Here is a 25,330-nt window from a genome sequence, read left to right as displayed (position 1 = left end):
GTTATTTATTTTTTGAAGTTGGAATAAAGCAAACAAAAATTGGCAACTCTGTAATGTATCTTGCAAGCGCCTCTCCCATTTGCTATGTACTAAAAAAATCTTGAATTTCTTTTTTCTCTTGAAGTGACTCGGTAATATTGTTGAAGGTTGATGAAAAAAACTGCATAATTTTTGCATGAAATGTTACTTATCATATTCATTTTACTGTACTAACCCTCTGACATGCAAAAAATCCTTTAAAAATTCTCAAACCACAAAGATATTTATGGTTTTCTTTGATAGCATCACTGTGCGACACCCTCTAACAGTAAATTCACCCATTTTTGAATTTTCCCAACCGTTTTTCCATGTAAATAAGACATAAGACAGGCTATTAAAAAACCACAAAGATATTTATGGTTTTCTTTCATAGCATCACTGTGCGACACCCTCTAACAGTAAATTCACCCATTTTTGAATTTTCCCAACCGTTTTTCCATGTAAATAAGACATAGGCCTAAGACAGGCTTTTAACAATTTGTCAGGACTGAAACGTCTGGAATGGTATATAGAGTAAATTCATTGCTTTGTGACGATTTACATTCAACTAAAATGTAAATAAATTGTAATAATATAGTTGGGAGAATTATGGAATTGATCAGATCAGCTTTTCCCAATTTTTATCATTAATTATGGTCTGTTTTCACTCCAACTTTCAGATTATCTTTAATTGTACATCTAGCATTGAAATCACTACCATAGCACATCCTGTGAAGTATAATATCAATGTCACATAGTCATATTTAGGGTCGGACCCTAGTTTACAGGCACAAGCCCTTGTCAGACGTTTTGCCTTTAAGTGTCTATAATGTGAGACTATGCCTAGGCTCTGTCCTTAAGCTGCTCCTTACAAAGCCAGATACTGACAGAGCTAGGCTCTGCTCAAGGCTTTAGTAATTATGATAAAGTGTCAATTTAGAGTGTGTGCCATCACACTAGCCAGATCATTACATACTAGTCCACCACGCACGTACATGTACATGGATACCTGTGCACGGCAGGCAAAGATTTCTTACATCGGATATCACTGCACTTACTTCTGGTCCACATTGTAGCAGGATTGTGAAGTCATATGCTGTGTATGTGAAAGTATTTCAATTTTTTTGATCTTTGCACAACAATTTAAAGCACTGCATGGAAAATGAGTTGTAATCTCAATGGAGCTGGCCATGGTTGTGCGGTGTTCCCTAGTTAATATAGGGACATGAACATACATGTATATATTCGCAAGTCAAGGATCTCAGAAGTTGACACATTTCATCCAGTCCTCTCAAGATCGACCTACTCAAAGCTGACTGTATATGTTTCTACACAACCCCTGTGAGAAAAAATATATTCCTTCATCAGCAACTAAGAAAAAAGAAATTCATGAAATTTCTGTACAGAGTAAATGGGAGAGGACTGCACAAGATACAACTCAGTGTTGCCAATTTGTGATTGATTGAACTTTTTAAAATTCATAACTTCCTTCTTTTTGGGGGATTTTGCTAAAAGTTGCACTTATCTGTTTCTCTCATTTTTCTGCTTTTATTAAATCTGACTAAATATCAGGGTGGATTTCCTTTAAAGTAGATATTCATTGATTTTAAATACTACCGGTAACTTTATTTTCATTATTGCAAAGTTGAAACTTTGATTCGACAAGGTTATCAAAATTCTTGGAAACATTCGAAGTAATGATTATTATAAATTACAAAATGCTTAAATACAGCCCCTGCATAGCACCTGAAGAGCTCTCCGAATGCTGCTGAGATGTGTGAGATCACAGTATGGACATGACTTGCACAAGCAGACGATGTCCCATGACATCTCACACATTTTCAGTGCCTGTGTTTTCATGTTCTCTTGAGTTCGTTCTCTTACTACACTAGCGTCAGGCTAATTTATAATTTATTGCCTCACTCTAAACCCTGCGCATGGTTTTATTTTGATGACAAATGCAGCGATACAAAAATAAAGGAATTTGTCGCTTGTAAACAAAATAAGACGCCATTGTATATTCAGCTGCACACACCGGGGTATGTTCGGCATTTCAAGAGGGAACAAATGCCGTCCTTAATATCATTCCGGGGGGTTTTCAATTTGAAAGTCTGGTTTCTTTGATTGTTAATTAACCCCTATCCTGTGTATTTACAAGCAAAAGATTTTAGTTATCAGAATTGGGTCATATCCCCTTTTGAATGGTTTGACATGCCATTACATTTCTATACACTAAACTCATTATAATTTGAGAAATAATAGCTTTGCAATTATGTTCATTCTCTATGCGATGTCGTCTGCTTGGGCAGTGTTGGTCCATATAGTGACGTCATTAAAACATCGTTATTTTTCCGGCCAATCTCTCGTATATCCCAAGTGCTATGGAGGTGGTTGTATTTGTATTTTTATAAATCACCCGATATGTAGTTGACCTAAAACTTGTCCGATGGCATCTGTTAGCTTACCAGTTTCTAGTGATACATTAGTTGACATATTTGTGATCTTCTTTGAATTTCACCTTTAAAGGGCAGTCCAGACAATTAAAAAAAAAATTACAGCATATCGTAAATAAATCAAAGAACAATGTTCCCAAATTTAATGAAGAAATTCTTATTAGTTATTTGAAATGAGATTTACGGCACAAAATTAAATTGATCACAACCCTGTGTCGTAGTTCCCTCACATTGCCTACTGATTTGAGGCTTGCATACGATCGACTAGCTGCTTCCGTTCCTGCCAGGGCCCGCAACAGCTTGCATGCATGATGTCGATGTGTTAGGCATATGGATGTTCTAATAAGCCAGACTAGTGATTATATACAGTGTGTTGTGGAAAAAAGAAAATCAGATTTCTTGGCAAAAATTTTGTACCATAGATAATAATATCCTTGATGAGATATATATGTTGGAAAAGCTCTGTTTCTCTTCTTTCAATTGATGCACTACTTATCATTCATAACTTACGCATGATTGAATTTAAACGACAGAAGGTGGTGGTACCAAAAATTCATGTGCATTGCACAAATTGCAATTTTGCGTGAGTTTTTAAGGTAGTAAATATAATCTTTTATGAAAAGGAAAAAAAAATCATGGATGTTCCAATCAAGTTCTTTCCTAGATAGACTATATTAGGACACCATATATTTGTCTTTCATCTGTTAAAAGTTAAGAATTGTTTGGACTTGCCCTTTAAGTCTGACTCTGTTGTAAATGAGTTTTGCAGCTCTTACCAATAAGGTTGAGTTCTGGTCATGTGATTACATTTTAAAAGGAAGAAATTGGGAAAGTTTGATATGTAATACATAAGTAATGATTGTTATGTATAATGTGAGGTTTTTGGAATCACTAAAATATGAAAAAATGTACTCAATATTGCTGAAAGTCATATGCGATGCACATAGGAATGTGTACGTGTAAGGGACAACATACATGTGGCATGACTGTTTGGTCTGAACACTTCAGCTATTTCTTGTCATACTATAAATATGAGTGCATTTGTAGAGTAATTCTTTTCCAGGATAATTTCTGCTATTACATTGTTCCAAAATGACATACAATGTACATGTAAATGTATAAAGAATGAGAGAGCTCAAAAATCTTTTTTCACCATTACCAGAACCCAACCTTCTCTTTAGAAGACAGACTTTGACAAGTGCGTAGTGGTAACCTATTTAGGTCTACAGGATTTCAGCTTGTTGGAACCACTGGACGATCCCCGACACCCTTTGTCAGATCATAGACTCTCCCTGCAACTTCATAGGCCAGTTTGTCCGCTTGTTCCTAGATAAAGAAATAATAAAAGGCATGTACCAGTACGTGTTTCTATCATCAACAAAACTGATATCATTTCTTCTACGAAGCACTGTGTGTAATCACATATAGAAGTATGTGCGCTTATCACTGTGCTGTGTGCATGCTTAAATAAGTCCACTAACTTGCAGGGGGTTTATTTGTTAGCAATAATGACACAAAACAATATTGAAATTATTTTTTATGTTTTACATCAAATAACAAGGATCTAGGAAATTTGTTGCATAAAACATATGTTGCATGTTTTCACTTGTATATTACAGGATCTATCCGTTCTTAGTATGGTTGTTTATGAACCTATCTTACTCAGCCTGACGGCTATCATACGATAGATGCATGAAGCCTCAACTCGAGTGCAGATAGATCATATAATGAACTCATTCATATGCATCATTTGTAAACATGAACAGGCAGTCAGTGTGGTTCATGCCAGAGAGACTTGCAAGGCTAAAATTGAAGGCATAATCAGTCCAACATCCATCATGAGATGGGATGAAAAGCAGTTCTGTCATGGAAAAGACAAATAATTCAATCTTGATATCAATAATAATAAATAATAATAGTGGGTTCTTGTATAGCGCTCATGTCAGTCAGATTTGACCCTCCTGGTGTTCCCGATTATTACCCTGGCTTTAGCACGGCTGCCATACAGTGCTCTAGCATTTCCAGGAATTTGAAGTTATTTTCCATCATCTAATTCTTTAACATTAGTAACTGCTGAGTCTACCTAGAGCACAGTATCAGGTTTGAAGCAGAATCAGTTGGGTAAAATAACAGGTGCATATGTATGTCATAATTGTGCAACAATATGAAAGTAGGTGTGGAAAAGTCACCAAGAGGATTAAAATAGAAGGTGAACAGCATCAGCCCATTGACTGAACCCTGTAGAATTCCATACAGTGATGTAAGATCATGTGTGTGAGGTCGACACAGATACAGGCGTAGATACTTCAGTCTCTAAGATATGACTTGATCAGCTAAAGAGCGAGACCAAAACAGTCTCTGAACAATATGGTTAACAGCATCAAAAGCAGCAGATAGCTAAGGGAGCATCATCACAATTGACTTATTATTCTTTATGACTTGATCTTTGTTATAATGCTTGAAATTCATGCCCCAAATCATTCTGTAATAATAATAATAATAATAATAGCTCGTTCTTATATAGCGCTTTTCAGGACCGGAGGCCCTCACAAAGCGCTTTACAGATAAGTATATTATTACCCCGGTCATTGGATTCAGGCTTACCCGCACACAATGTATGCACATTCTCCACTCCCTGGGGAGCATTCCAGCCAGGCGTCATTTTTACATGCGCACACTTGCTAATCTAACCACATTAGCTTTCGCATCCTACCGGGTACCCATTTAACACCTGGGTGGAGAGTGGCAAATGTAGATCAATGTCTTGCCAAAGGACATTAGTGCTGCGGCGGGACTTGAACCACGGACCTTGTGATCCACAGTCCGGCGACGTATCAACTCGTCCACAACACCTCTACAGTTGTCAATCCCTTAAAGGGAATATAATCTTCACAGAAAACCACTCCAAAAGAAAGTAGAACTAGATGGACCTTCGACTGCGGGCAGTCGAAAATGATGCCTCCACCATGGAGCAATTTTACAAACCAAAACAGAAGCAATTTCTAAAATTCAAGTTTGATTGTAATCCACTTAAAGATTCTCAGAATAATGTGGATACAAGCTATTTTTCATATACATGTTTGACCCTTCGATCTTTGACCTCATGAACCTAAAATCTAATCACTCCATTGGTTCTGCAAGATACATGTTTTGTGTTTGATAGTAACCCATCTGTAGGTTCTACTGATAATACGTTCACAAGCTATTTTCACATACATAATGAGCCCCATATTCTTTGACATTTGACCTCCTGACCCCAAAATCTAATCATTTTATTGGCTCTGCAAGATGCATACATGACCCAAGTTTGGAGGGAATCCATCAAGCCGTCCTTAAGATAACGTGATCACAAGCTTTTTTTGCATACATGAGCCCTGTGACCTTTGACATTTGACCTCGTGACCCCAAAATCTAATCAGTTCATTGCCTCTCCAAGATGATCCAAGTTTGGCGGGAATCCATTGATGGGTTCTTGAGATAATGCGATCACTAGCTATTTTTGCATACATAATGAGCCCTGTGACCTTTGACCTTGGATCTCGTGACCCCAAAATCTAATCAATTCATTGGCTCTGCAAGATACATACATGACCAATGTTTGGCAGGAATCCATCAGTCGGTTCTTGGGATAATGCGATCATGAGAACGGGACGTACGGACAACCCGAAAACATAATGCATCCGGCTACTTTGTAGCGGAGGCATAAAAATCAGAGAAGCAGACTGGTGAAAACTTGAATTAAATCGGACAAATGATGAGAAAGTTGTAATCACTATACATAATACATATGGGCACTTTAAATTGGCTGAATCGGTAATGGCACTGTGACAAACTGCCGGACTACTTTTCCATTTGTTTCAACACAAAAAAATTATTGAAACATCAACTTTTCAAAATTATTAAAACATCAATTTGTCAAAGTGCATGATTATAGGAGGATCTTTTCTTCTTAGAGGACCTATAATATATTTTTTTGAGTAATGCCCTAAAGGAGAACGCACTCAGGAAAAAAAAATGAATTAATGATATGTTTGTACACAACGAACGGGAGAGTTGTCCCATGATTAGGTCACAATCCACTGACCAAATAGACCATTTTAAATTTTGATTCAGTGATCTCATATTTCAAACATTCGTAACTCCCATTTCATTTGCCTAATTTATTTCAAACTTTCGCCATTCTCTTTCTCTTATCATTACAAGGGTTGGATTGCCCTTTGAACGAAAGACAGCCCTGACCTTACATGTTACCTTTGGCACCACATTGTGTGGACATACATACATAAAATCAGTAAATAACTCACTCTCGTAGCAGCTTCAGCATAGACCCTTACAACATCTTCTGTTCCTGATGGTCTGACAAATGAACGTGCTGTTTGGTAGTTTGCTACCAGTGAGTTGATAACATCCTGCAAACCAACAGGTCTGGTGCACTGTCTTTCTGCATCTGTAGTCTGTATAGCTGTACGGTCTGCCACCTGAGATTAGATGACAATCACTCTGTCAGTTACATCAGAATACAAAGCACCTAAGATGTACATCTTTAGTCTCAAGACACCCTTTTAAAGGCATCATTTAACAATGTTAAATCTGAGATGCATGGCCCTACATATTATCAGTGTCTGTGATATGGTGTTGTATTGAAGCCCTAAAATAAATTGTGATTCAAAATGATCATGAAGTGCCTCAAAAATGTAAAAATCATTGAGTGATCAATTTAACTATACTCATTTTCCCCAGTTGACTGTAGTGTTATGAAAAACTATTAGGAAAATGAAAAATTGTTAGGAAAACGAAAAATGAAATTTCGATTTCCAATCATAAATATGTTGATAATCAGACAGGCGATCAGCTTGTAAAAGTCATGGGATTCCTGACTGCCCTAAAGGTTTATAACTATGATTGTAGCATGAGCTAAATCCATCCAGAATTTTGTTTCAGATTCTGAGGCAATGACACTTCAAAGGTACATGTCTATCTGAAAGTCAAACTAGGATATAATGCTTCCTCCATAATGACTGATTGTTTGATTGCTAAAAGCTTTGCAAAAGCCAAATCCTATGACTGCATGCAAAATATTTTTCAGGCAGAAAAAAATAAAAATTCAGTGTAAAATATGGTATCCCTATAAAATTCAAATCAAAGAATCTGTAATTACCGGTACTGAAATGAATAGGTCTGAAATAAAATGTTACTACCGTATTTGCCGGCGTAAAGGCCGCAGTATTTTTGGATGAAAAAAATATCAAAAAGTCGGGGTGAGGCCTATGCGGCGAAAGAGTTAAAAAAAAAAATTTTAAAAGTCAAAACCAGCACTAATTTGCACATATGGGACTAGATCTACGAACGGTACAATAACTATTTATTTCCACACATCTTACCGACAATTTTATCTTGCATTGTTGACATGAAGACGAAAATAAACTTCCAAAAACAACATCTGCCGATAGACCTTGATCTAAGTTCGTGCCAATGCATTGCAAAAGTAAAAGAAGGGCCCGTTTGTCGGAGCTGCCGCGAAGCATCTAGCACGCGAAGTCGCTATTTTGAATCCATTTCAATACACAAGAGAGAGGCGCAATGTATACATCACAGAAAACTCCATATGCTAGCATCAGTGCGGCATGGCCGAGCGGTCTAAGGCGCTGATTTTAGTCACATCAACATTTGAACGCAAGAGATCGAATCCCGACTTTGACAATTTTTTTTTTTTTTTTTTTTTTTTTTTCCGAGCGGTCTTAGGCAGTGATTTTAGTCACATCAATATTTGTACGCAAGAGATCAAATCCCGACTTCGACAATTGGGGTGCGGCCTATACGGCGCTGGGGCCTTATCGCCAGCAAATACGGTAATGTGAATAGAAAACTTGAAATAAAACCAAAACCAATTTGGTAGGACTGACTGACCTTGACTTTGAGTTGTCTATTTGGTAAGTCTGTATATGATGCATCCCATGCTTCTACTGTCCATCTCTTAGCCCAGAGAATAGTTTCTACCAGGAGCAGGTCACAGAGGGCATCTCCTACTGTCTGTTGGCAAGAATAAGAGATAACTAGAAATGTCCCTTGCTGCGCATGCAAATGCATTCCCAGACCATTACAAATTCACATGCATATATTTATGGCATTATAACAAACATTACAGGGGTCTTCTCTTTCCTATCAAAGCTGTAAGTACTTTAACAGGATGATTGAGAAAAGACAAGATGAATGCGGCTGCATCTCCAATATGCCTCTGACTAAATTTCATTTATTTTATTATCAATCTATACAACATATTGTATAATTATTAAAGCTAGTCTTTTCATTGTATGACCGGTCTCCAAACTCCGGATTACTTCATCTCTCTATGATGCTGCAAGCTAGTTGATTTATATCCATCAATGAGTTTTAGGAGACTGTGATTCATGTACAATACTAAAATCACTTCATTATCAGTAGCTGACCTTTGTCCTTGTGATCATATCTATCATGTAATTTGCAAGATGTCTCGATAACTGGTTCAACTTCAGATTTTTACCACTTACATGTGAAGTTCCCCTAGGCTCTGTAGATGGGCTGACCCTATTCTCATTATATTTATTTGGTCTGAAAAATATTCAACAGCACTCTCTCTCTCTGATGTGATATTTATGCAGATGATATTCAAATATTCACATCATGAAAACCAAATAAAACAAATAACAGCAGCAAAAACAAAATAGATAAATATACCAGCATATAAACAGGTAAAATACAAATTAATTGGTATCGTCATGAAAAATTGATAACTTTAATGAAATATAACAAAAATCTACTGACCTAAAATGACCTTTGACCTTGACTTGTGACATGGAATTTGTGTCATATGATTTGTGATAATTGATAACCCTTGGGTACAAGTTTGGAATTTGAACAAACATTTTTGAAAAGCTAAAAATTCCAAATCTTGATGTTGATGTCACAACAAAGTCTAAGTTTGAAGACCTGAAATGACATTCGACCTTGACTTTGTCACCTAAAAGACTAATCACATGATTGGTGATACTTGATAACCTTTATTTTCAAGTTTCATGGAATAGGAATGTATACTTTCAAAATAACAATAAAAATTCAGAATCTTAACCTTTGGTTAGGTTTTGATTTTGATTTCACAACATAGTCTAAGTTTGTTGACCTGAAATGACCTTTGACCTTAACCAGGGGTGATAGTGAGCACAAAAAAAAAATAGGTTTTTTGTTTTCCCCTCAACCACGCCCCCCTTGAGTAAAAAAAAAAAGAAGAGGATTCGTGGGGAAAAAATGGCATCTAACAACATTTCCCCCCTTTCGAGTAAGAATATTGGGAAAAAATTGGGAAATTTGGAGAAAAAATAAGGCAAAATAGGGAAGAATAGAGAAAATGTGGGGGAAATCATGAAAATCAGGGAAGAAAAAAAAATCTGGTAAAAAAAAAATCAGGATTTTTTTTTTTTTTTTTTTTTTTATAATCAGGAAGAAAGAAAAGAAAATCGGGAAACCGATTTAAATCGGGTTTTTATCAGGCCTGCTTAACTTAGTGACCTGAAATTCTACTCACATGATTGGGGATACTTGATAACTCTTTATTCTAAGTTTCATTGAATAAGAACTTATACTTAAAATTATATTCAAAATTCAAAAACTTAACCTTAGGTTAAGTTTTGTATGTTGACGCCGCCACCGTCGCCATCACAGGAAAAGTGGTGCCTATGTCTCGCTTTTGCTATGCAGGCGAGACAAAAGGGGCATCTAACCATTCAAATGTTGATGAGCTCAATCCTTCTCATTGTTTTTCATTGTTTGTTTTCATTGTTGTTCATTAACATTTGAAAGTCTCTATTTTTGCAATATTTTTAATCACACTTTCTAAAGGTTAAATGTCAAATGAATGTGCCCATCCAAGCATGCAAGTTCGAAACTTGATCTAAATTGAAGTTGGAAGAGTATAAATTTTCTTTTAAGTTGATGTATATATTAATATATTTCATTGATGGTTTACATGAAGATTTTGAACAATAAAGAGTGCCCACCTTCTTTTTGTTTTGCCGAGTGTATCATACTCCTTTTATTCTTTGGGTTATAATGCAGACGTGATTTCATTTTCTTTTCACAAGTGCGCCTTGAGCACATGATTTCAAGAGGATTTGACACCTTACAAATCTCATCATTATTAGTAGTAGTAGTAGAGTAGTAGAAGAAGTATTGTTATCATTACTGTTATCATTGTTCTATTCTATTCTAATATGCTCCCCCAAGATCTTGGCTTTGAATGGTCCAATTAATGTGAAATTCTGCATGGGTATTGATATGCATAAACAGAGTACAGCTGCATGATATTTAAAACCAAAATATATATGAATGTGTCTCTCTAATATCCTCCACCTGTATATTCATTAAAGGGATAGTTGAGTTCTGTTGCAGAGGGCGCTACACAAAATATTTTTGTGTAAGATAATGAAAAACTGAGTGTCAAATTTGAAAGAACATAATATTTAAATGACAAAATCATTGAATTGGCTAAATTTCACTCATTTTGGGGGCTTGAATTACCTTCATAGCAATTTAGGTTCTAAAAGGGCACTATAAATGTCATAGATAAGAATAAAAGCAATAACCATGCACTTTGAAGGCATTTGCGGTCTGAGAACAGAACTCAACTATCCCTTTAATTGGTTTGAATGGCTTCCATACTTTTTCAAGTTATCGCAGTAATGAGATATTTTGGGGATCTTTTAACACTTATCTGACCCCGTTACCACGGACATCTGACGTCCAAAATCTAATTAGTTCATCCTTGTATGCTCATTCATACTTCATCCCCTGTTGGTTTGAATTGCTTCGATACTTTTGAAGTTATCAAGTAACAAGACATTTTCTAGCATTTTTCAAAACCTTTATGACCTTGTGACATTTGACGTTATCAGCCCTAAATCTTTAAAGTTCATACTTCATCCAAGTTTAGTTTGAATCACTTTAAAGGTAGGGTGACATCCAAATATAAGTTGATTCCTGTTGATGTGCAGGGCTGCATACAACTCATATTTTGTTATTCAAACATCTAAATATATTTCATATCCGAACTGAAAAAAGAAATGGATGAATTATATATCAACGGAAACTTATAAGCCATAGATTACAATTATATCAATTATATGCCAGGGTATCAGCTCTATGAAAATTCAAAATCTAAAGCTTTGAAAATCAGAAGTTTTCGACCTAAAACTTGTTATCGACTTGATGACATCATCTTATGTGGAGTATGCATATTCACAATGACTTTGCATTAATTAAGCACGACTCATCGCCTAAATTATATAGGTGAACCAGTCAGGTCCACATGTTATATCCTCACTGTAACTTCGGCAAATTTGACCCCTGTTGACCCATAATTTGGACGGGTGCGGAAAGTTCGATTTTAATTTGGTTTTGTGCAATAATGAATGGGTATATACTTTTTATTCCTTGATATTTGTATTCTACATTCATTCAGTTTTCCATTTATATCAAGTTGTATTTTCATCGGATACTAGGGTGTTTAAATATTTTTTTATAATTATTATTACTCTTTGGACAATATCTCATATCTGAATCTGAATCAACTTTACCTGATTTGTGAGGTCGATAAACTGTTTCAGGATGGTAGCAGATTTCCGTTGATCATTTGAAAGGCTGTACAAGAAGGTAAAACCAAAAAAACAACTCCAATTACTATCAGCAACTAATATGCTCCTCTCTGAACAAAGAGGATGAATTACAAATGGACAAATTTCAGGGTTTTGTTTTCTTTCACTCACATCACTGCTAAATTACTACTACAAAAAATCCTACCAAAAATATTTAGGATTTTAAGAAGGCAATAAAATTGTAATCTACACCTACATCACACTGACGATCATTGACATTTAATCTACAAGTATATATACATGTACATGTATGTGAACTTAATGCCAATCATTTTTTTTTTCTTCTATAATTTACATTACTGGTTTTGAAACAAAAGGAAAATGTATATTTCTTCATAGTTGGATGGTCTGATAATACAATGTCAACATCTGCTCAAATTCTCTTGCTTGAAATTGGTACTAGTTCAGTTTTTCCTTTCTGGTTTTAAACTACCATCTCACACCCCATTTCTCAAAGGACGGCAAAGAGGGTCTAGAAATTCCCCTTATCAACAATCATTGCTCTTTCATATTTTCATAGCAAACCATTCCAGGTTTAATAATGAGATTTCTTTATGATCCAATAGAAATCTTATCCTATCCCATGTAAAATATTGTGGTAATGTCTACCTTTGATCCTGACTGGCTTGTTGAATCTTCTCCTCTGCATTCTTACTATACAGTACCTAATAGATTAAAAACAGAAAGAAGAGAACATTACCTTCTTGCTCATGGGTGATAAGTTTCTGAGGTTGGTGGTCTAGTGCAGGGGTTCTCATTACTTTGTTAGCTGGGCCATAAACACTGAAAATATGAAGTTATAGCCTAGCAGAGCCGGTAATATTCGGAGCGCCTTGAGCACCTTGCATGGTGGGTATGTGGGCTATATAAATATCCGATATTATTATATTATTATTATTATATCTAATTGTGAAATTACAATGAATATCACTCATACCATGAGTTTATCCAGGAGCAGTTGATTTTTTGTTTAAATAAAGGGATACCGTTTTCATCATCATGACCTCACTATCATAAATCACTGTTGCTATTATGATGTAATCCCCACTGTTGACCACGGGAGGACATTAAGGCCTTTTCGACTGTGACAACAACGTTCACGTCCAGAACATGTGTTCACTCAAGTAGTTGACACCCCTTGTTCACATCCGTTTGAAACCATTTCAATTTCAGTCAACACAACTCGCCGTACCAGTGAACAAGATGACGTTGAAAGTTGAATAAGCTTAAATCATGTACCGGTACAACTAGCCAGGTACACACTATCATAATTAGAGAATGCCATTCTAGATTGAGGTAAACGTCAAAACCGAGATGGACACGTTCTCAATTCCGGTAGACAATGTGGTGCATGCACAGATTGTCAGAATGAGGTCATCATATCACAGTTCACTATGTCGACATGGACAGGCGTAGCCAGGATTTTTGAATAGGGGGGCCAGACGTGCAAGCGCGTAGATAGGATTTTATTTTAGGGGACGGTAGTGAGCACGCAAAGCGTGCAAATCACTTACAAAGCGCGCAAAACGCTTCCTAGTGGGGTGGGTGTAGAGTGGGAGGGTTTCCCCCTCCCTTGCGAAGCATGGAAGCTTTGGTGTTTCATTAAATTATTAGATAAAGAAGACGATTCATTGTACCATTCATAACTTTTAATCCTTGTCTGAATTTTCAAAAGTATTTCTTTGTCTGCTCCTTTTTCTTCCTACTTCCTCTTATTTTTTAATTTTCTCTCTCTCTTTCTCTCTGGTAGAGCTTAGCGTAAATTGGTGTGGGATTACAGGGCAAAGCCCCAAAGGGGTCAAGGGGCAGAGCCCCTGGATCTCAGGGGGTATGGGCATTTTAAAACGGTCAGATGAGCATATTTTGATACCTTATTTGTGACACTGGCAGGACACTAATTGGCGTGGGGTCCATGGGGCAGAGCCCCCAGAAGCATGTAGGCCTCCAAATAAGCATATTTGTCATTTTCCAACATATGCATCAAAAAATATAAGTTACTAAAAAGTGAGGAAAAATCTTGGAAAATATGGCATTTCAGCAACATTTGTAAATTACTGGTATTGAATTAGAAATAAACCATGTCTGATTTTTTTTTTTGGGGGGGGGGGGGAGGGGGAGGCAACTGTATACAATTCCTACATGAAGCATGAGGTACAGCATGTTTTTTAGATTTTTTAGGGGCTGAATAGGGGGCCATGCCCCCCATGTGCCCGCCTATGTCGAAATGACAATTGAAAAGCCCTTAAAAGTAATCCAAAGTTTTGGGAATTTTGAAAATTGTGTGGATAGTGATTCTTTACAATTTTGATACATTTGGATGCCCCTGTGGATGTATTATAAGCACTAGAAAATTTAGCCCCTAAAACACTTCTGCTTTTGGGAAATATTGAATATAAGAATTTACCGGTGCTCCCCGTAAATTTTGATAAATTTCTTATAGCGACTACGGCCGTGCAAATCTCAGAATATGTAGTTGTGATATATAATTTCCAAATGGAAATAGCTAATCGGTCGATTTTAGTCAAGAAACATTGTTTTATAGCTTAATTAATATCTTGACATTGAGAGGGAGCTATACAACATAAAGAGTTTATTATTTAAATTTTCACAACTGTAAACTCGATTTCAACTGCGACAACGATCACTCAATATTGTAGGATCGCATATGCTTCCAATATGTCCATTTGAACTAAATTCATGACCCCATACCAAAACTTTGTATTACCTTTAATAACAGATACGATAGCCAGGTCTGGTGCATAAGACATCCATTTTAATACAGCATCTGAAAATATACCTAACATGGCTTCTCACAGGGATTTTGATACTGCTCGGGTATTTACAGTATCCAAATACTTAGTAAACCCTCTAAACAATGCACTATTACAAAGTTGTATTAAAAACACAAGCCTTAAAGCAAAGATAGAGATGGCATTCTGGGACACATTAATAGGTACCAATTATTTATTCCATGAAAACAGAAAAGCAGTATTGTACAGAACAGATGTTACATCAAAAACTGGGAGTGTACTTCACTTTTAAATTGATTAGTCTTACATAATGCGTTACCACCAGAAGAATTTCAAGTAAATGATCTTACAGACAGACATTGCATGTTGACTGCTGTCTGATCAGCAATGCTCAAAGTACTTCAAATAAAATGATGTTCATGGAATTTTTTCTTCTCTTACTGCTGAATGTGAGATCTATGAAAATACTAGAGCAGTGTCAAATTCCACTTGAAAACTCATGGTTAACTGTCTTTAATCATACTTTTGTGTCTTATATTTTACTTGTCCGGAAAGCCAATTGCAGACCACAGGCTAATCGGTAGTAGTGATGAGGAAACAATTTGAAAACGATACTCACTGTGCCATGTCCATTAGCTTCAAAGTAGACTCCAATGTCAAAATCCTCTGCTTTGTGATGCAGGTGCTTTACACCAGTACTTACACAAGCAACAGGCACTTTCTGTTTGGATTAGGAATGAAAGTTTATTTCAAACAAATTTGCCCGATAGCCTGAAAAATATTGTGCTAGGCAAGTATTTTCATAACAATTAAAAAACCTCATTTTGTTCAGAGTAGTAGGGTAGGCTGGAGACCGAAAATGTTGCTTTGTTACTTTTGTGATTGCTACATATAGCCTGTGTAACCCGATTTTGAAAGCAGGGTGTGTGCAAGTTAGTTTTATTAAACCAAGAGAGAGGTATTTGGTATTTATGGGGAATAAAATATTTCTGAGGTTCACCCTATTGTTATTTGTACAGTTTGAAATTGATTGAGTAGTGAAAATCCATTTAATACAGAGGAGAGGGATATAAATTTTGGTGATCAGCTCACACTAATAACCTTCTTTAGACCCCTTCATTTAATTCAGGACCCACACGACTCTAACACAGTTAACATCATCTGTATGATAGTATCGCAACAGATATGTTCTTCAACACAGAAAATGTTCTTCTTCCTAAATGTATGTAACCACTATAGAAACATGGTCTTTATAGAAGAGAGCACAAAGGCTAAGTGCATGCAGGAAGCTGTAATTAATGGAGATCCCGTCCAAGAGGCCCATTTGAAGTCATCCGTGGCACTGCGCGTCTTTTGTTTCCCCTACCGTAATCCCCTTAATCCCCCCGAAACCGTACAGCTCCCTAGTAGCACTAAGTCCTCCCTTTCCACACACAGCCCAGCCCAGAGAGCACGGCGGCTTTTGCTTTGCCGGCCTGTACTTGGGGTGAATAGTGGTGATAACTTGACAACTTCTAGCCCTAAATCAATAAATGCGCAAACATATAACACAATTTCATTTAGTTCTTAGGAAGATAAACCTTTGGACTACCTTTCTAGCTATGTACAAATTTTGGAAATTTTCGGAAAATATCAATAATTAGATGAGAAAATCATGATGATGAAAACATTTCATTCGCTCTAACTCATGATTTCCTTGGTCGATTTCGCTGGTTGAAATGGCCATGTCTTCAGTAGAGCTATCTGAGAACGGAAAAAGCATTTGATGACTAATAGAAAGTTGCATTGGTCATATGTTGTGAATTCTGTATTTTATATGTTATAGCTAAATACATCTTCACTGAACATGACTTAATTTTTCGGTGCCACGCATGGCTTCAAAGCTCGATGCTTGCATATTTTTGCAAAAGAGTGAATAGAGAACTTAGGGAAGCAGTTTACATTGCGTAACATTTCGTATTATATACCTCACTTAAGTAATCCAGCCCTCTGATTGGTCGAAATTGCATTCATAAACTTCAACTGTTCCTGTAAAATTCTCGGTAACCATGCATAAAACATTTCACTATTTTTAATAACCATGGTTATTAAAAAAATAGGTCAGCCTCCATGGTTACCCCATAGGTTTACATGTTAAAAAATGGTTTGAGCGATCGAGGATACCGTATGTGTGCGAAGGATTGGTCGGTAATTTCAATACAATTGAATCTCGATCGATCTTACCGACAATTTTATCTTGCATTGTTGACATGAAGACGAAAATAAACTTCCAAAAACAAAAAAACAACATCTGCCGATAGATCTTGATCTAAGTTCGTGCCAATATGCATTGCAAAAGTAAAAGAAGGGTCCGTTTAATGGAGCTTTTGCGAAGCATTCATCATGCCGAAGCCGGTTTCAATCCATTTTAATGTATATATAGTACAAAACTGCCAAGCACGTGAACAGCGCGCGATGGACGAGTGGTGTAAGGCATTGGTGTAAGATTCATCACTCATTGTACGTAAGAGTTCGACTCTCACCTTCGACAAAAAAAAAAAAGTATTTTTTATTTTTTATTTTTTAGTCTATTTTTTTTCGGCATATAAAAGTATTAATGACTGCTTTAATATTCGAGAAATAGTTGTTTTTATACGCTCTCGGGAAGGTTACAATTGGGCTATTCCCCTCGGCACGCCTCGGGTAATAGCACAATTCTAACCTTCCCTTGAGCGTATAAAAACAACTATTTCTCTCAAAGCAGTCATTAATACTATACTATTTGCCAGAGAGGGACTGTGCATTGATATGGACAGCTGTTGATGGAAATGGTGGCTGGAGAGGGTTACATTTCTTTTTGTTAAGCCAGGTTGATCTTGAATATTTTTCCCTCAGAAAATTCTTTCGAGATGGTATCTCCATTCATTACAGCTTCCTGTAGCTTACTCAGTCCAAAAGACCAAGACATACATGTACTTGACTTACCAAAGTTTCTGAGGCATATTTTGTGGAACTTCCATTGGCATATGCAGTCTGCACTAGACCCATTTTGAGTTGTGACCCACTCTGTGTAAGTAATTCCTGAATATAACCTGCAATCTGAGGAAGAAACAGGACAAATTTGAATGCATGTCCAATATGCCTATTAAACTGCCTATGCCTATTAAATTCAGTTAGAATCATGGCTATTACTATTCTTGAAATATCATTATGAAAATAAAAAGCCTATCATGAAATATCAATTGATCTTTACGACCTTAACCTTAGACCCGACAATCTAAAACTTGATCACTTGTCTACCTATAGTGATGCATACTAGTAACAAATTTTAGTCACACCTAAACTAGCTTAAAATAGTTATGGATATGGTGATAAAAGTTTAAGACAACCGGTGTTGACTTGCTGACCTGTTTACCTTCTTAGCCAATAATCTAATCAGTTTGTCTCACTATAATAATAATAATAAAAGTGGGTTCTTGTATAGCGCTCATGTCTGTCAGACTTGACACTCCTGGCGCTCCGATTATTACCCTGGCTTTAGCACGGCTGCCACTACGGCGCTCTCGCATTTCAAGGAAATAATTCCTGCCAGGTGCTCATTTACATCACCTGGGTTGAGTCATATTTCATGTCATCCATCACCCCAAAGAACTACATAGTCAGACTCAAACTTCAAGCAAAATGATAATCACAATCCTTCAAACCATCCCACTTCATCATACCCAATGCCAATGTTTGTAGAGAGTCAATGTCAGACCCGAGCTATGCCTTCAAACAGCAATTTGATTTTTTTTTTCTTTATTAAAAAGCCGGGTACAAATGACCTGTATTAAGCAACTTTTGCATATTTAATGAGCTGTGACCTTTGACGTACATACTCATCAACATTACCGTAAATCTCTGTGTATAAGACACACCTTTTTTTCCTCCAGAACAAATTTAAGAGTCGGGGGTGCGTCTTATAGACAAGTACAGGATATTGTGAGTCATCAAAATGCTGATTTTTAGTGGTTTTCGATAATCTCTGTGTCTCAACATAAATTACATGATGCAAATAAATAATAAGACCTACTATTTCAAGTTAACCTACATTCCTAATTTGAAGGGAAGAGAGTTTGTTTTTTTTTAGTTTCAATTTTATCATGCCCCTTCACATAGCACTATGCCGGCCGACGCTCACCCGTGCCCGGAAGAACAACGGCATGGTCCCAGCTCATGCACATAAGGGATATCGACTCACTACTAGGAAACTAAAACCAAACTAGCCTATGTCCAAATTTCTGTTGAGACTCGGAGGAAAATTTGTCAGTCATCTTTAGTATTAAAGCCCCACTGTCCTACTTGTAGCTACTTGCTCCCTTTATATAGAAAACTTCCCCAATCAGTGCCTGTTGGTCCCCCATGATCCTCTTTTTCTTATGTTAGTTGAGAGCTGAGTTAATAAGATAGCCACCTGTCAGTGACCTCGCTGTGTGGTCTAATCCTTTCTGGCCCAGTGGTATTGACGGTCTTTAAAACAACATTGTTACTTTTATTTTTGACAAGTTCTCAAGCACTTAAACTGCGCCTCGTAACAAAACGAAGGCCTTCCCTGTAAGGGTTTCCAAATGCTGAAATAAGATGCGATCTGGCTTGCTGCCTACGGAGTCGGCAAAAAAGCAAAAGAGAAATCAATTTTTTTAAAACAACATTGTTATTTTTTTATTTAAGACAAGTTCTCAAGCACTTCAACTGCGCCTCGTAACAAAACGAAGGCCTTCCCTGTATGAGTTTCCGAACGCTGAAATAAGATGCGATCTGGCTTGCTGCCTACGTAGTCGGCAAAAAAGCAAAAGAGAAATCAATTTTTTTTTCTTAAAAAAAGGGGTGCGTCTCATACACAGAGATTTACGGTACTTACATTATTGAATGAAAACAACATTTTCGCATATATAATGATATATGACCTTTGACCTACATACTCCGAAATCGAGATTGGGCTGTATTTTGATACCATGTACCTTCATATCAAATTTCATTAAAATCTGTCAAACATTATTACAGTTTCGAAAATAATATCACTAGTGATATTCGTTTGTCTCACAATGTATGGTCAACAAGTAATCTAAATAAATCACTATGTTTCGTGCGCCGCTGGAACAGTTCGTCAGGTAATAAAATGTAATGTAAGCAACTGCCCGTAGAGTATACTCTACGGGCAGGATTCGTCAGTCAATAATTAGAACAATAACAGACAAGGCCTATTGGCCGAAGCACACGGGTGCTCAACCAATCAGCTCGGCTCAATCAATCAGTTGGCTCAGCTCATCTGACGGGCGGGAACAATAGCGTGCTCAACCAACCAGCGGGCCGGCTGGACGGGGAGTGTCGTGGCGGCGCATGGTACTCATCCAAAATTTGGGATATCAATCCTGTTGTCTCTGTTGAAATTATTGGGATTGAGACGGATATTGATAGCTTTTTTAACCCTCCGTGTGTACCAATGTCGTTCTTGGGAAAGGCACTGAACCTGTCCCAGTCTGGATGATGCTGGTTATCCCAAGCATGTTCGGCTATGGCTGAGTTGTCAGTTTGGCAGAGCCTGACGTCCCTCTAATGCTCTGATATCGGACGGGCAGTTTCGCCGATGTAGGAGGTTTGCGAGACAAACGAATATCACTAGCAATATTATTTTCGATTATATGATTGTTTAAGAATTTCTGAGAAAATAGAAATATACCAACTTTCAAGTACAGAGCAAATAAGAGAGAGTCTCAAAAGATAAGGTACAATGTACGTCGAAATTGCTGGATGTTAGATCGACTGCCACTTCAAAATTCATACCTTTCCTAGTTTCAATTGGATTTTGCTCAATTTTTCACTGATCTGCTTTTCATGAACACCATAATGTGAAGTCCGTCAAGGGCTTCCCTGACCCAAGTTTGGTCACAACAAGCTTAACAGTTGCCAACTTATTTGTCACAAGTGAGTCCTTTGTATAAATGCAGATAAACTGTAACATTTGATGAATGATGGACGCCATTGAATCCCATAGTCTAGACTCCATCATAAGTGGGCGAGACAATAGCTATGTTCATACAGATCCGGCATAGTTTTAAAGTTTGTTGCAAACAACGATCAACTAAAAAGTACGGTTCACATGGGACCAGAAAACCAATATTCAAATTGAATTAACAGCTAGGAAAGCTGCTTGTAATATTGCGCTAACCTTAAGATCTGTCAAGGTTTGTAACTTTAACATAACTTAGTTTTGTAACCACAAGTGTGTCCGCACAGTCCCTAACTGCAAAAAACTTTGAAGGTTAAACCAAAGCCTAGCCTTAAAGTTAACAGAATATGGTGTGAACCTTATTAATAAATGGACAAACTGTCATTGATGAACATCCCTCCCCCCACAACCCCCAGTCCATTAATGTGCTGCTCATATTATACCTTTAAAAATATGAATGAAAACTAACTGAAAACAGCTTCTTACCAATGTTGCTAGTTTGTCACCATCAAGAAGATGGAAGCGCTGATCTACAGAAAAATAAGAAGAGAATATTTCAATTGATTTCCAAATTGAAACTGTTCTGAAATTTGTAAACTTTCAATGGAACCTTCAAAGATAAAGGTGAGTTCTGGTCATTCAATTGTATTGTGAAAGAAAAGGTGTGGAATGGATCAGAAAAAGTTGATCATGTAACATGTAAGTATTGGTGTATACTATAAAGTTCTGGAGTCATCAAAATCATAATAAATTTGGCCTAGTCTTGGTAAAGTAACAAGCACTGTACACAGAAAGATGTATATGGGACTACACAAATGGTGTCGGGGCTACTAACCTTGATTTCCAAATCTTTCTATGCTCATTACTCAGCCAGTATACATTTTCTACCCAAATTGTTTGGCAAATGACATTTATTTGTAATCTTGAACATTCAGTGTAAGTTTTGTTTGATTCTGTGAGAATTCATTTTCTTTTTTTTACCAGAACTCTCCTTTATCTTTAATATAGTGTACCAATCACCTGAAATAATAATCATTTTTATATAGCAAGAATGTATGAAATCAATCTCAAAAACCTTAATCTGGCATTCTTGAGATTTCGTTTACCGTTTATAGAGCATGAAGAAAAAACAAAGGCTTACTTAAAACTCTGTACACAGAACCCAAGTCTGCCTTCCGAGCAAGCCCTAGTTTATACTGGCTCGTTTGCCTGCGTCTCCTAATCTAGTGTGTACAAACAAATGGTATTGGGGTTCAAAGGTTCAAATCATTTTTTCAGCTTCAGGGGGTAATTCTAATTGGCAGTAGAATGGCAATTATGAAATAGATAGGTAAGTATAGCAAAATGAAGTAGATAGAAAAGATTAAGAAAATCTAAATAATGAAAAAGATTCCATAAATTCATACCTGTATCTGTGTAAAAATAAACAATACGATCTGCATCTCCATCAAATGATACACACTTTACTGCAACCTTGCTTGGCATACCTAAAGGAGAAATAAGAAAGAGTATTAAAAAAATCCTCCTTTGTAGGAATTAGTATATATTTGAAGATAATGAATTTGGTGCAATCCTTTAGATCCAAATTATGTTTTTTTTTCTTTCAAATACAAGTAAATTTTATTTGAAATCACTCAAACAACTGCAAAAAATTCATGTACAATATATGATTGATAAAGAAATAGGAAATTAATAAAAAGCAACAGCTACAGAGAAAAGTGAAAAGGGGAAAGATATGACAGAAATAACACAGCAAACAGCTGCGGTGATGAATGATGATTAATATCAAGATAACAAGCTAATAATCATTATAAACTTAAATGAGCAAAAGACTGCATAAAGTACCCTGGTAATAGTGATATTTAAAGAGTTTCTGATAAAACGGTCTAGGTGTCAAATCAATCTAAAGAAGTGTTCATTTTATTTTGGAGTTAAAGCAATTTAGAACTAGATCGAGTGATGAACCATAAATCTCTGTGTAAAAAAAAGGATATTTGAAAGTGAATTTGGATCTAAAGTTAGACCAACATCTTTCTAACATCAGCAGACTTCAGGCACCTTATCGCTCTCACCGTCACAAACAAACGTGTCTAGACTTTTTTCACTTTGTCTGGTGATTAACTTGTAATTCAAATTCAAATTCATGTGAGTGACATTGTGATAATTCAGTTTCATGTATTGTATTGTACTGTATTTATTAAACTTTTTAGCACCTTGTACTCATCTGAATCATCACAGTATATGTAATACATCAATCTCAACTTCCTAGTCATACCAAGTTCTTCATGAAACTAGATGGAACTTCAACTGCGCGCAGTCGAAAGTGATGCATCCGTCATAGAGCAATTTTACAAACCAAAACGGAAGAAATTTTTCAAACGCAAGTTCGGTTGTAATACATTAACAGGTTCTCAGAATATCGTGATCACAAGCTATTTCTCATATACATGTATGACCCTTTGATGTTTGACCTCATGACCCTAAATGCAAGATACATAATGTATGGTAATCCATCCATCAGTTCTAATGATAATTCAATGACAAGCTATTTTCACATACATAATGAGCCCCATGACCTTTGACCTTGTCCTCATGACCCCAAAATCTAATCACTTCATTGCCTCAGCAAGATACATACATGTCCTGAGTTTCATGGTAATATGTCCATCTGTTCTAATGATGTGATCACAAGCTATTTTTGCATGTAGGAATCCATCAGTCGGTTCTTGAGATAACGCGATCACGAGAACGGGACGTACGTACAGACGTACGTACGGACGGACAACCCGAAAACATAATGCCTCCGGCTACTTTGTAACGGAGGCATAAAAATACAGTTTACTTACATATACAATAATTCTAGACAAAATCTATTGAATGTTTCTTTTTCTATCACTTCTTTGATAAGTCATTGATTATTTGTGACACATTTATCATATGATGTTGTGACAACCACAATAATTGTGTAAAACATAAACTTATTATAAACATTTATGCTCAGTACATCATGTACTCAGCACAAAATACAACAAACTGAGGAACATCTTATCAAAGTGAAAAAGACAATAGAGTGCTGGTGATAGTGAATATTAATTGTGCCTATAAGAGCTTACCTGAAGATGGTTTTTGTTGTATTTTCACGTAGTCTGCTCCACACTGTTTAGAAATCATCATGATGGATGGACAGGACAATAAAGAAGAGAGTATAGAGCACACAGAAATGAAAGGAAAAGAAACAATCCTTTTTAGTTTTTTAGCAAAGTTATTCTTTTTTTTTCTTCATCTTTGGCATAATTTTTAAATTCTCCTTTATAGAATTTTCCTTTGTTATTGTTGTACATGTCCTTACAAATGACTTCAAGAAGAATGGTCCGTAATAAAAAGTGGCTTGGAAAATGATCAATTAACTAGGAAAGCAAACAAATCTCAATAAATGCTGGTATTTATCTCTCAATAATAAATTGTTGCTCTGTATCTATATTCATTATCAGAGGTACAATCAAATTCACAAATATTACTGCAAACGTTTCATCAATTTTGCATCCTTCCACCTTACCATCTTAGTGGCTTGGAAAATGATCAAATAACTACGAAAGCAAACAAATCTCAACAAATGCTGGTATTTATCTCTCAATAATAAATTGTTGTTCTCTATCTTTATTCATTATCCATTACCATCTCCACCTTACCATCTCATTGAGTTTTCCATTTGATCCATCATTACAGACAGTGATGTTAAGAAGAGAGGTCTCTAGGTGGTTAAGAAATTGCATCACTTTAAGAGCACCAACTCCATTAGCTCCATCCAGCAAAATCTGATTACTGTAGTCTCCTCCTCCAGCATCATTCTGGAAAATGTTTTGGTAAAATACATGTACATTAATTAGTATTCTTGTGGAAAACATTACCTTAGTAATGATTTACAGCTGAAAAGTATATGCCATCATTGTCTAGTTAGCAATTCAAAGAGAAGGCCAAATTCTGGTAAAGGTGAGTTCACACATGATCTGTGAGCTTTCTCTTTTTCTTTATGTTGAAGAATACCATAACAGAACTGTCGTATGAGAAATACACACTGTACATGAAGAGCTTGGATCCAAACATTTATGCCACTTGTTTTTGTAGTCCCATATACTCATTTCTGAGTGCAATGCATGTGATTTTCAGTGAGATAGAGTCAGGTTCTTATCATTTTGATGACTCCAAAACTTTATAGTAGACACCAGTGGGCCTGAATGAAAAAAAAACACATCTTAAGCCAAATTGGCCAATGTGTGCATATAATTGGATCCATTCAAGCTTATGAAATATGAAAATGGTTTGGGGCATTTTTCAACACTCTCTCAACCACTTGGATTTCTTAGAACTTAAAAAATGTTATTGATTTTTTTTTTATCATACTATGACAGTTGAAAAACTTTATGTTGCAATTAGCTCATGCCTAAGTTTTAACGAAAT

The 25,330-nt window shown here is 36.3% G+C and overlaps 1 protein-coding gene across 1 annotated transcript in view; it reads right to left on the bottom strand.

Annotated features, from left to right (window-relative positions):
• Nucleotides 1-2,583: 2,583 nt before the first annotated feature.
• LOC581549 (phosphoacetylglucosamine mutase) overlaps nt 2,584-25,330 on the bottom strand; it is a 40,274-nt gene continuing 17,527 nt past the window's right edge. Inside the window, exons 7-17 of the mRNA XM_030985656.1 lie at nt 24,562-24,720; nt 23,986-24,028; nt 22,279-22,359; nt 21,359-21,402; nt 17,869-17,982; nt 15,524-15,625; nt 12,764-12,819; nt 12,077-12,140; nt 8,379-8,501; nt 6,776-6,949; nt 2,584-3,797 (exon numbers count right to left, since the gene is read on the bottom strand). Of these exons, the coding sequence (XP_030841516.1) occupies nt 3,705-3,797; nt 6,776-6,949; nt 8,379-8,501; nt 12,077-12,140; nt 12,764-12,819; nt 15,524-15,625; nt 17,869-17,982; nt 21,359-21,402; nt 22,279-22,359; nt 23,986-24,028; nt 24,562-24,720 (1,053 nt within the window). The 3' untranslated portion in view covers nt 2,584-3,704. The remainder of the gene's footprint in view (nt 3,798-6,775; nt 6,950-8,378; nt 8,502-12,076; nt 12,141-12,763; nt 12,820-15,523; nt 15,626-17,868; nt 17,983-21,358; nt 21,403-22,278; nt 22,360-23,985; nt 24,029-24,561; nt 24,721-25,330) is intronic.

The sequence above is a fragment of the Strongylocentrotus purpuratus genome, unplaced genomic scaffold, assembly GCF_000002235.5.
Source record: "Strongylocentrotus purpuratus isolate Spur 01 unplaced genomic scaffold, Spur_5.0 spur5_scaffold_15, whole genome shotgun sequence".
Classification (NCBI taxonomy): Eukaryota; Metazoa; Echinodermata; class Echinoidea; order Camarodonta; family Strongylocentrotidae; genus Strongylocentrotus; species Strongylocentrotus purpuratus.
The sequence above is the reverse complement of the archived record's forward strand: the minus strand, read 5'-3'. Positions and strand labels throughout refer to the sequence as shown.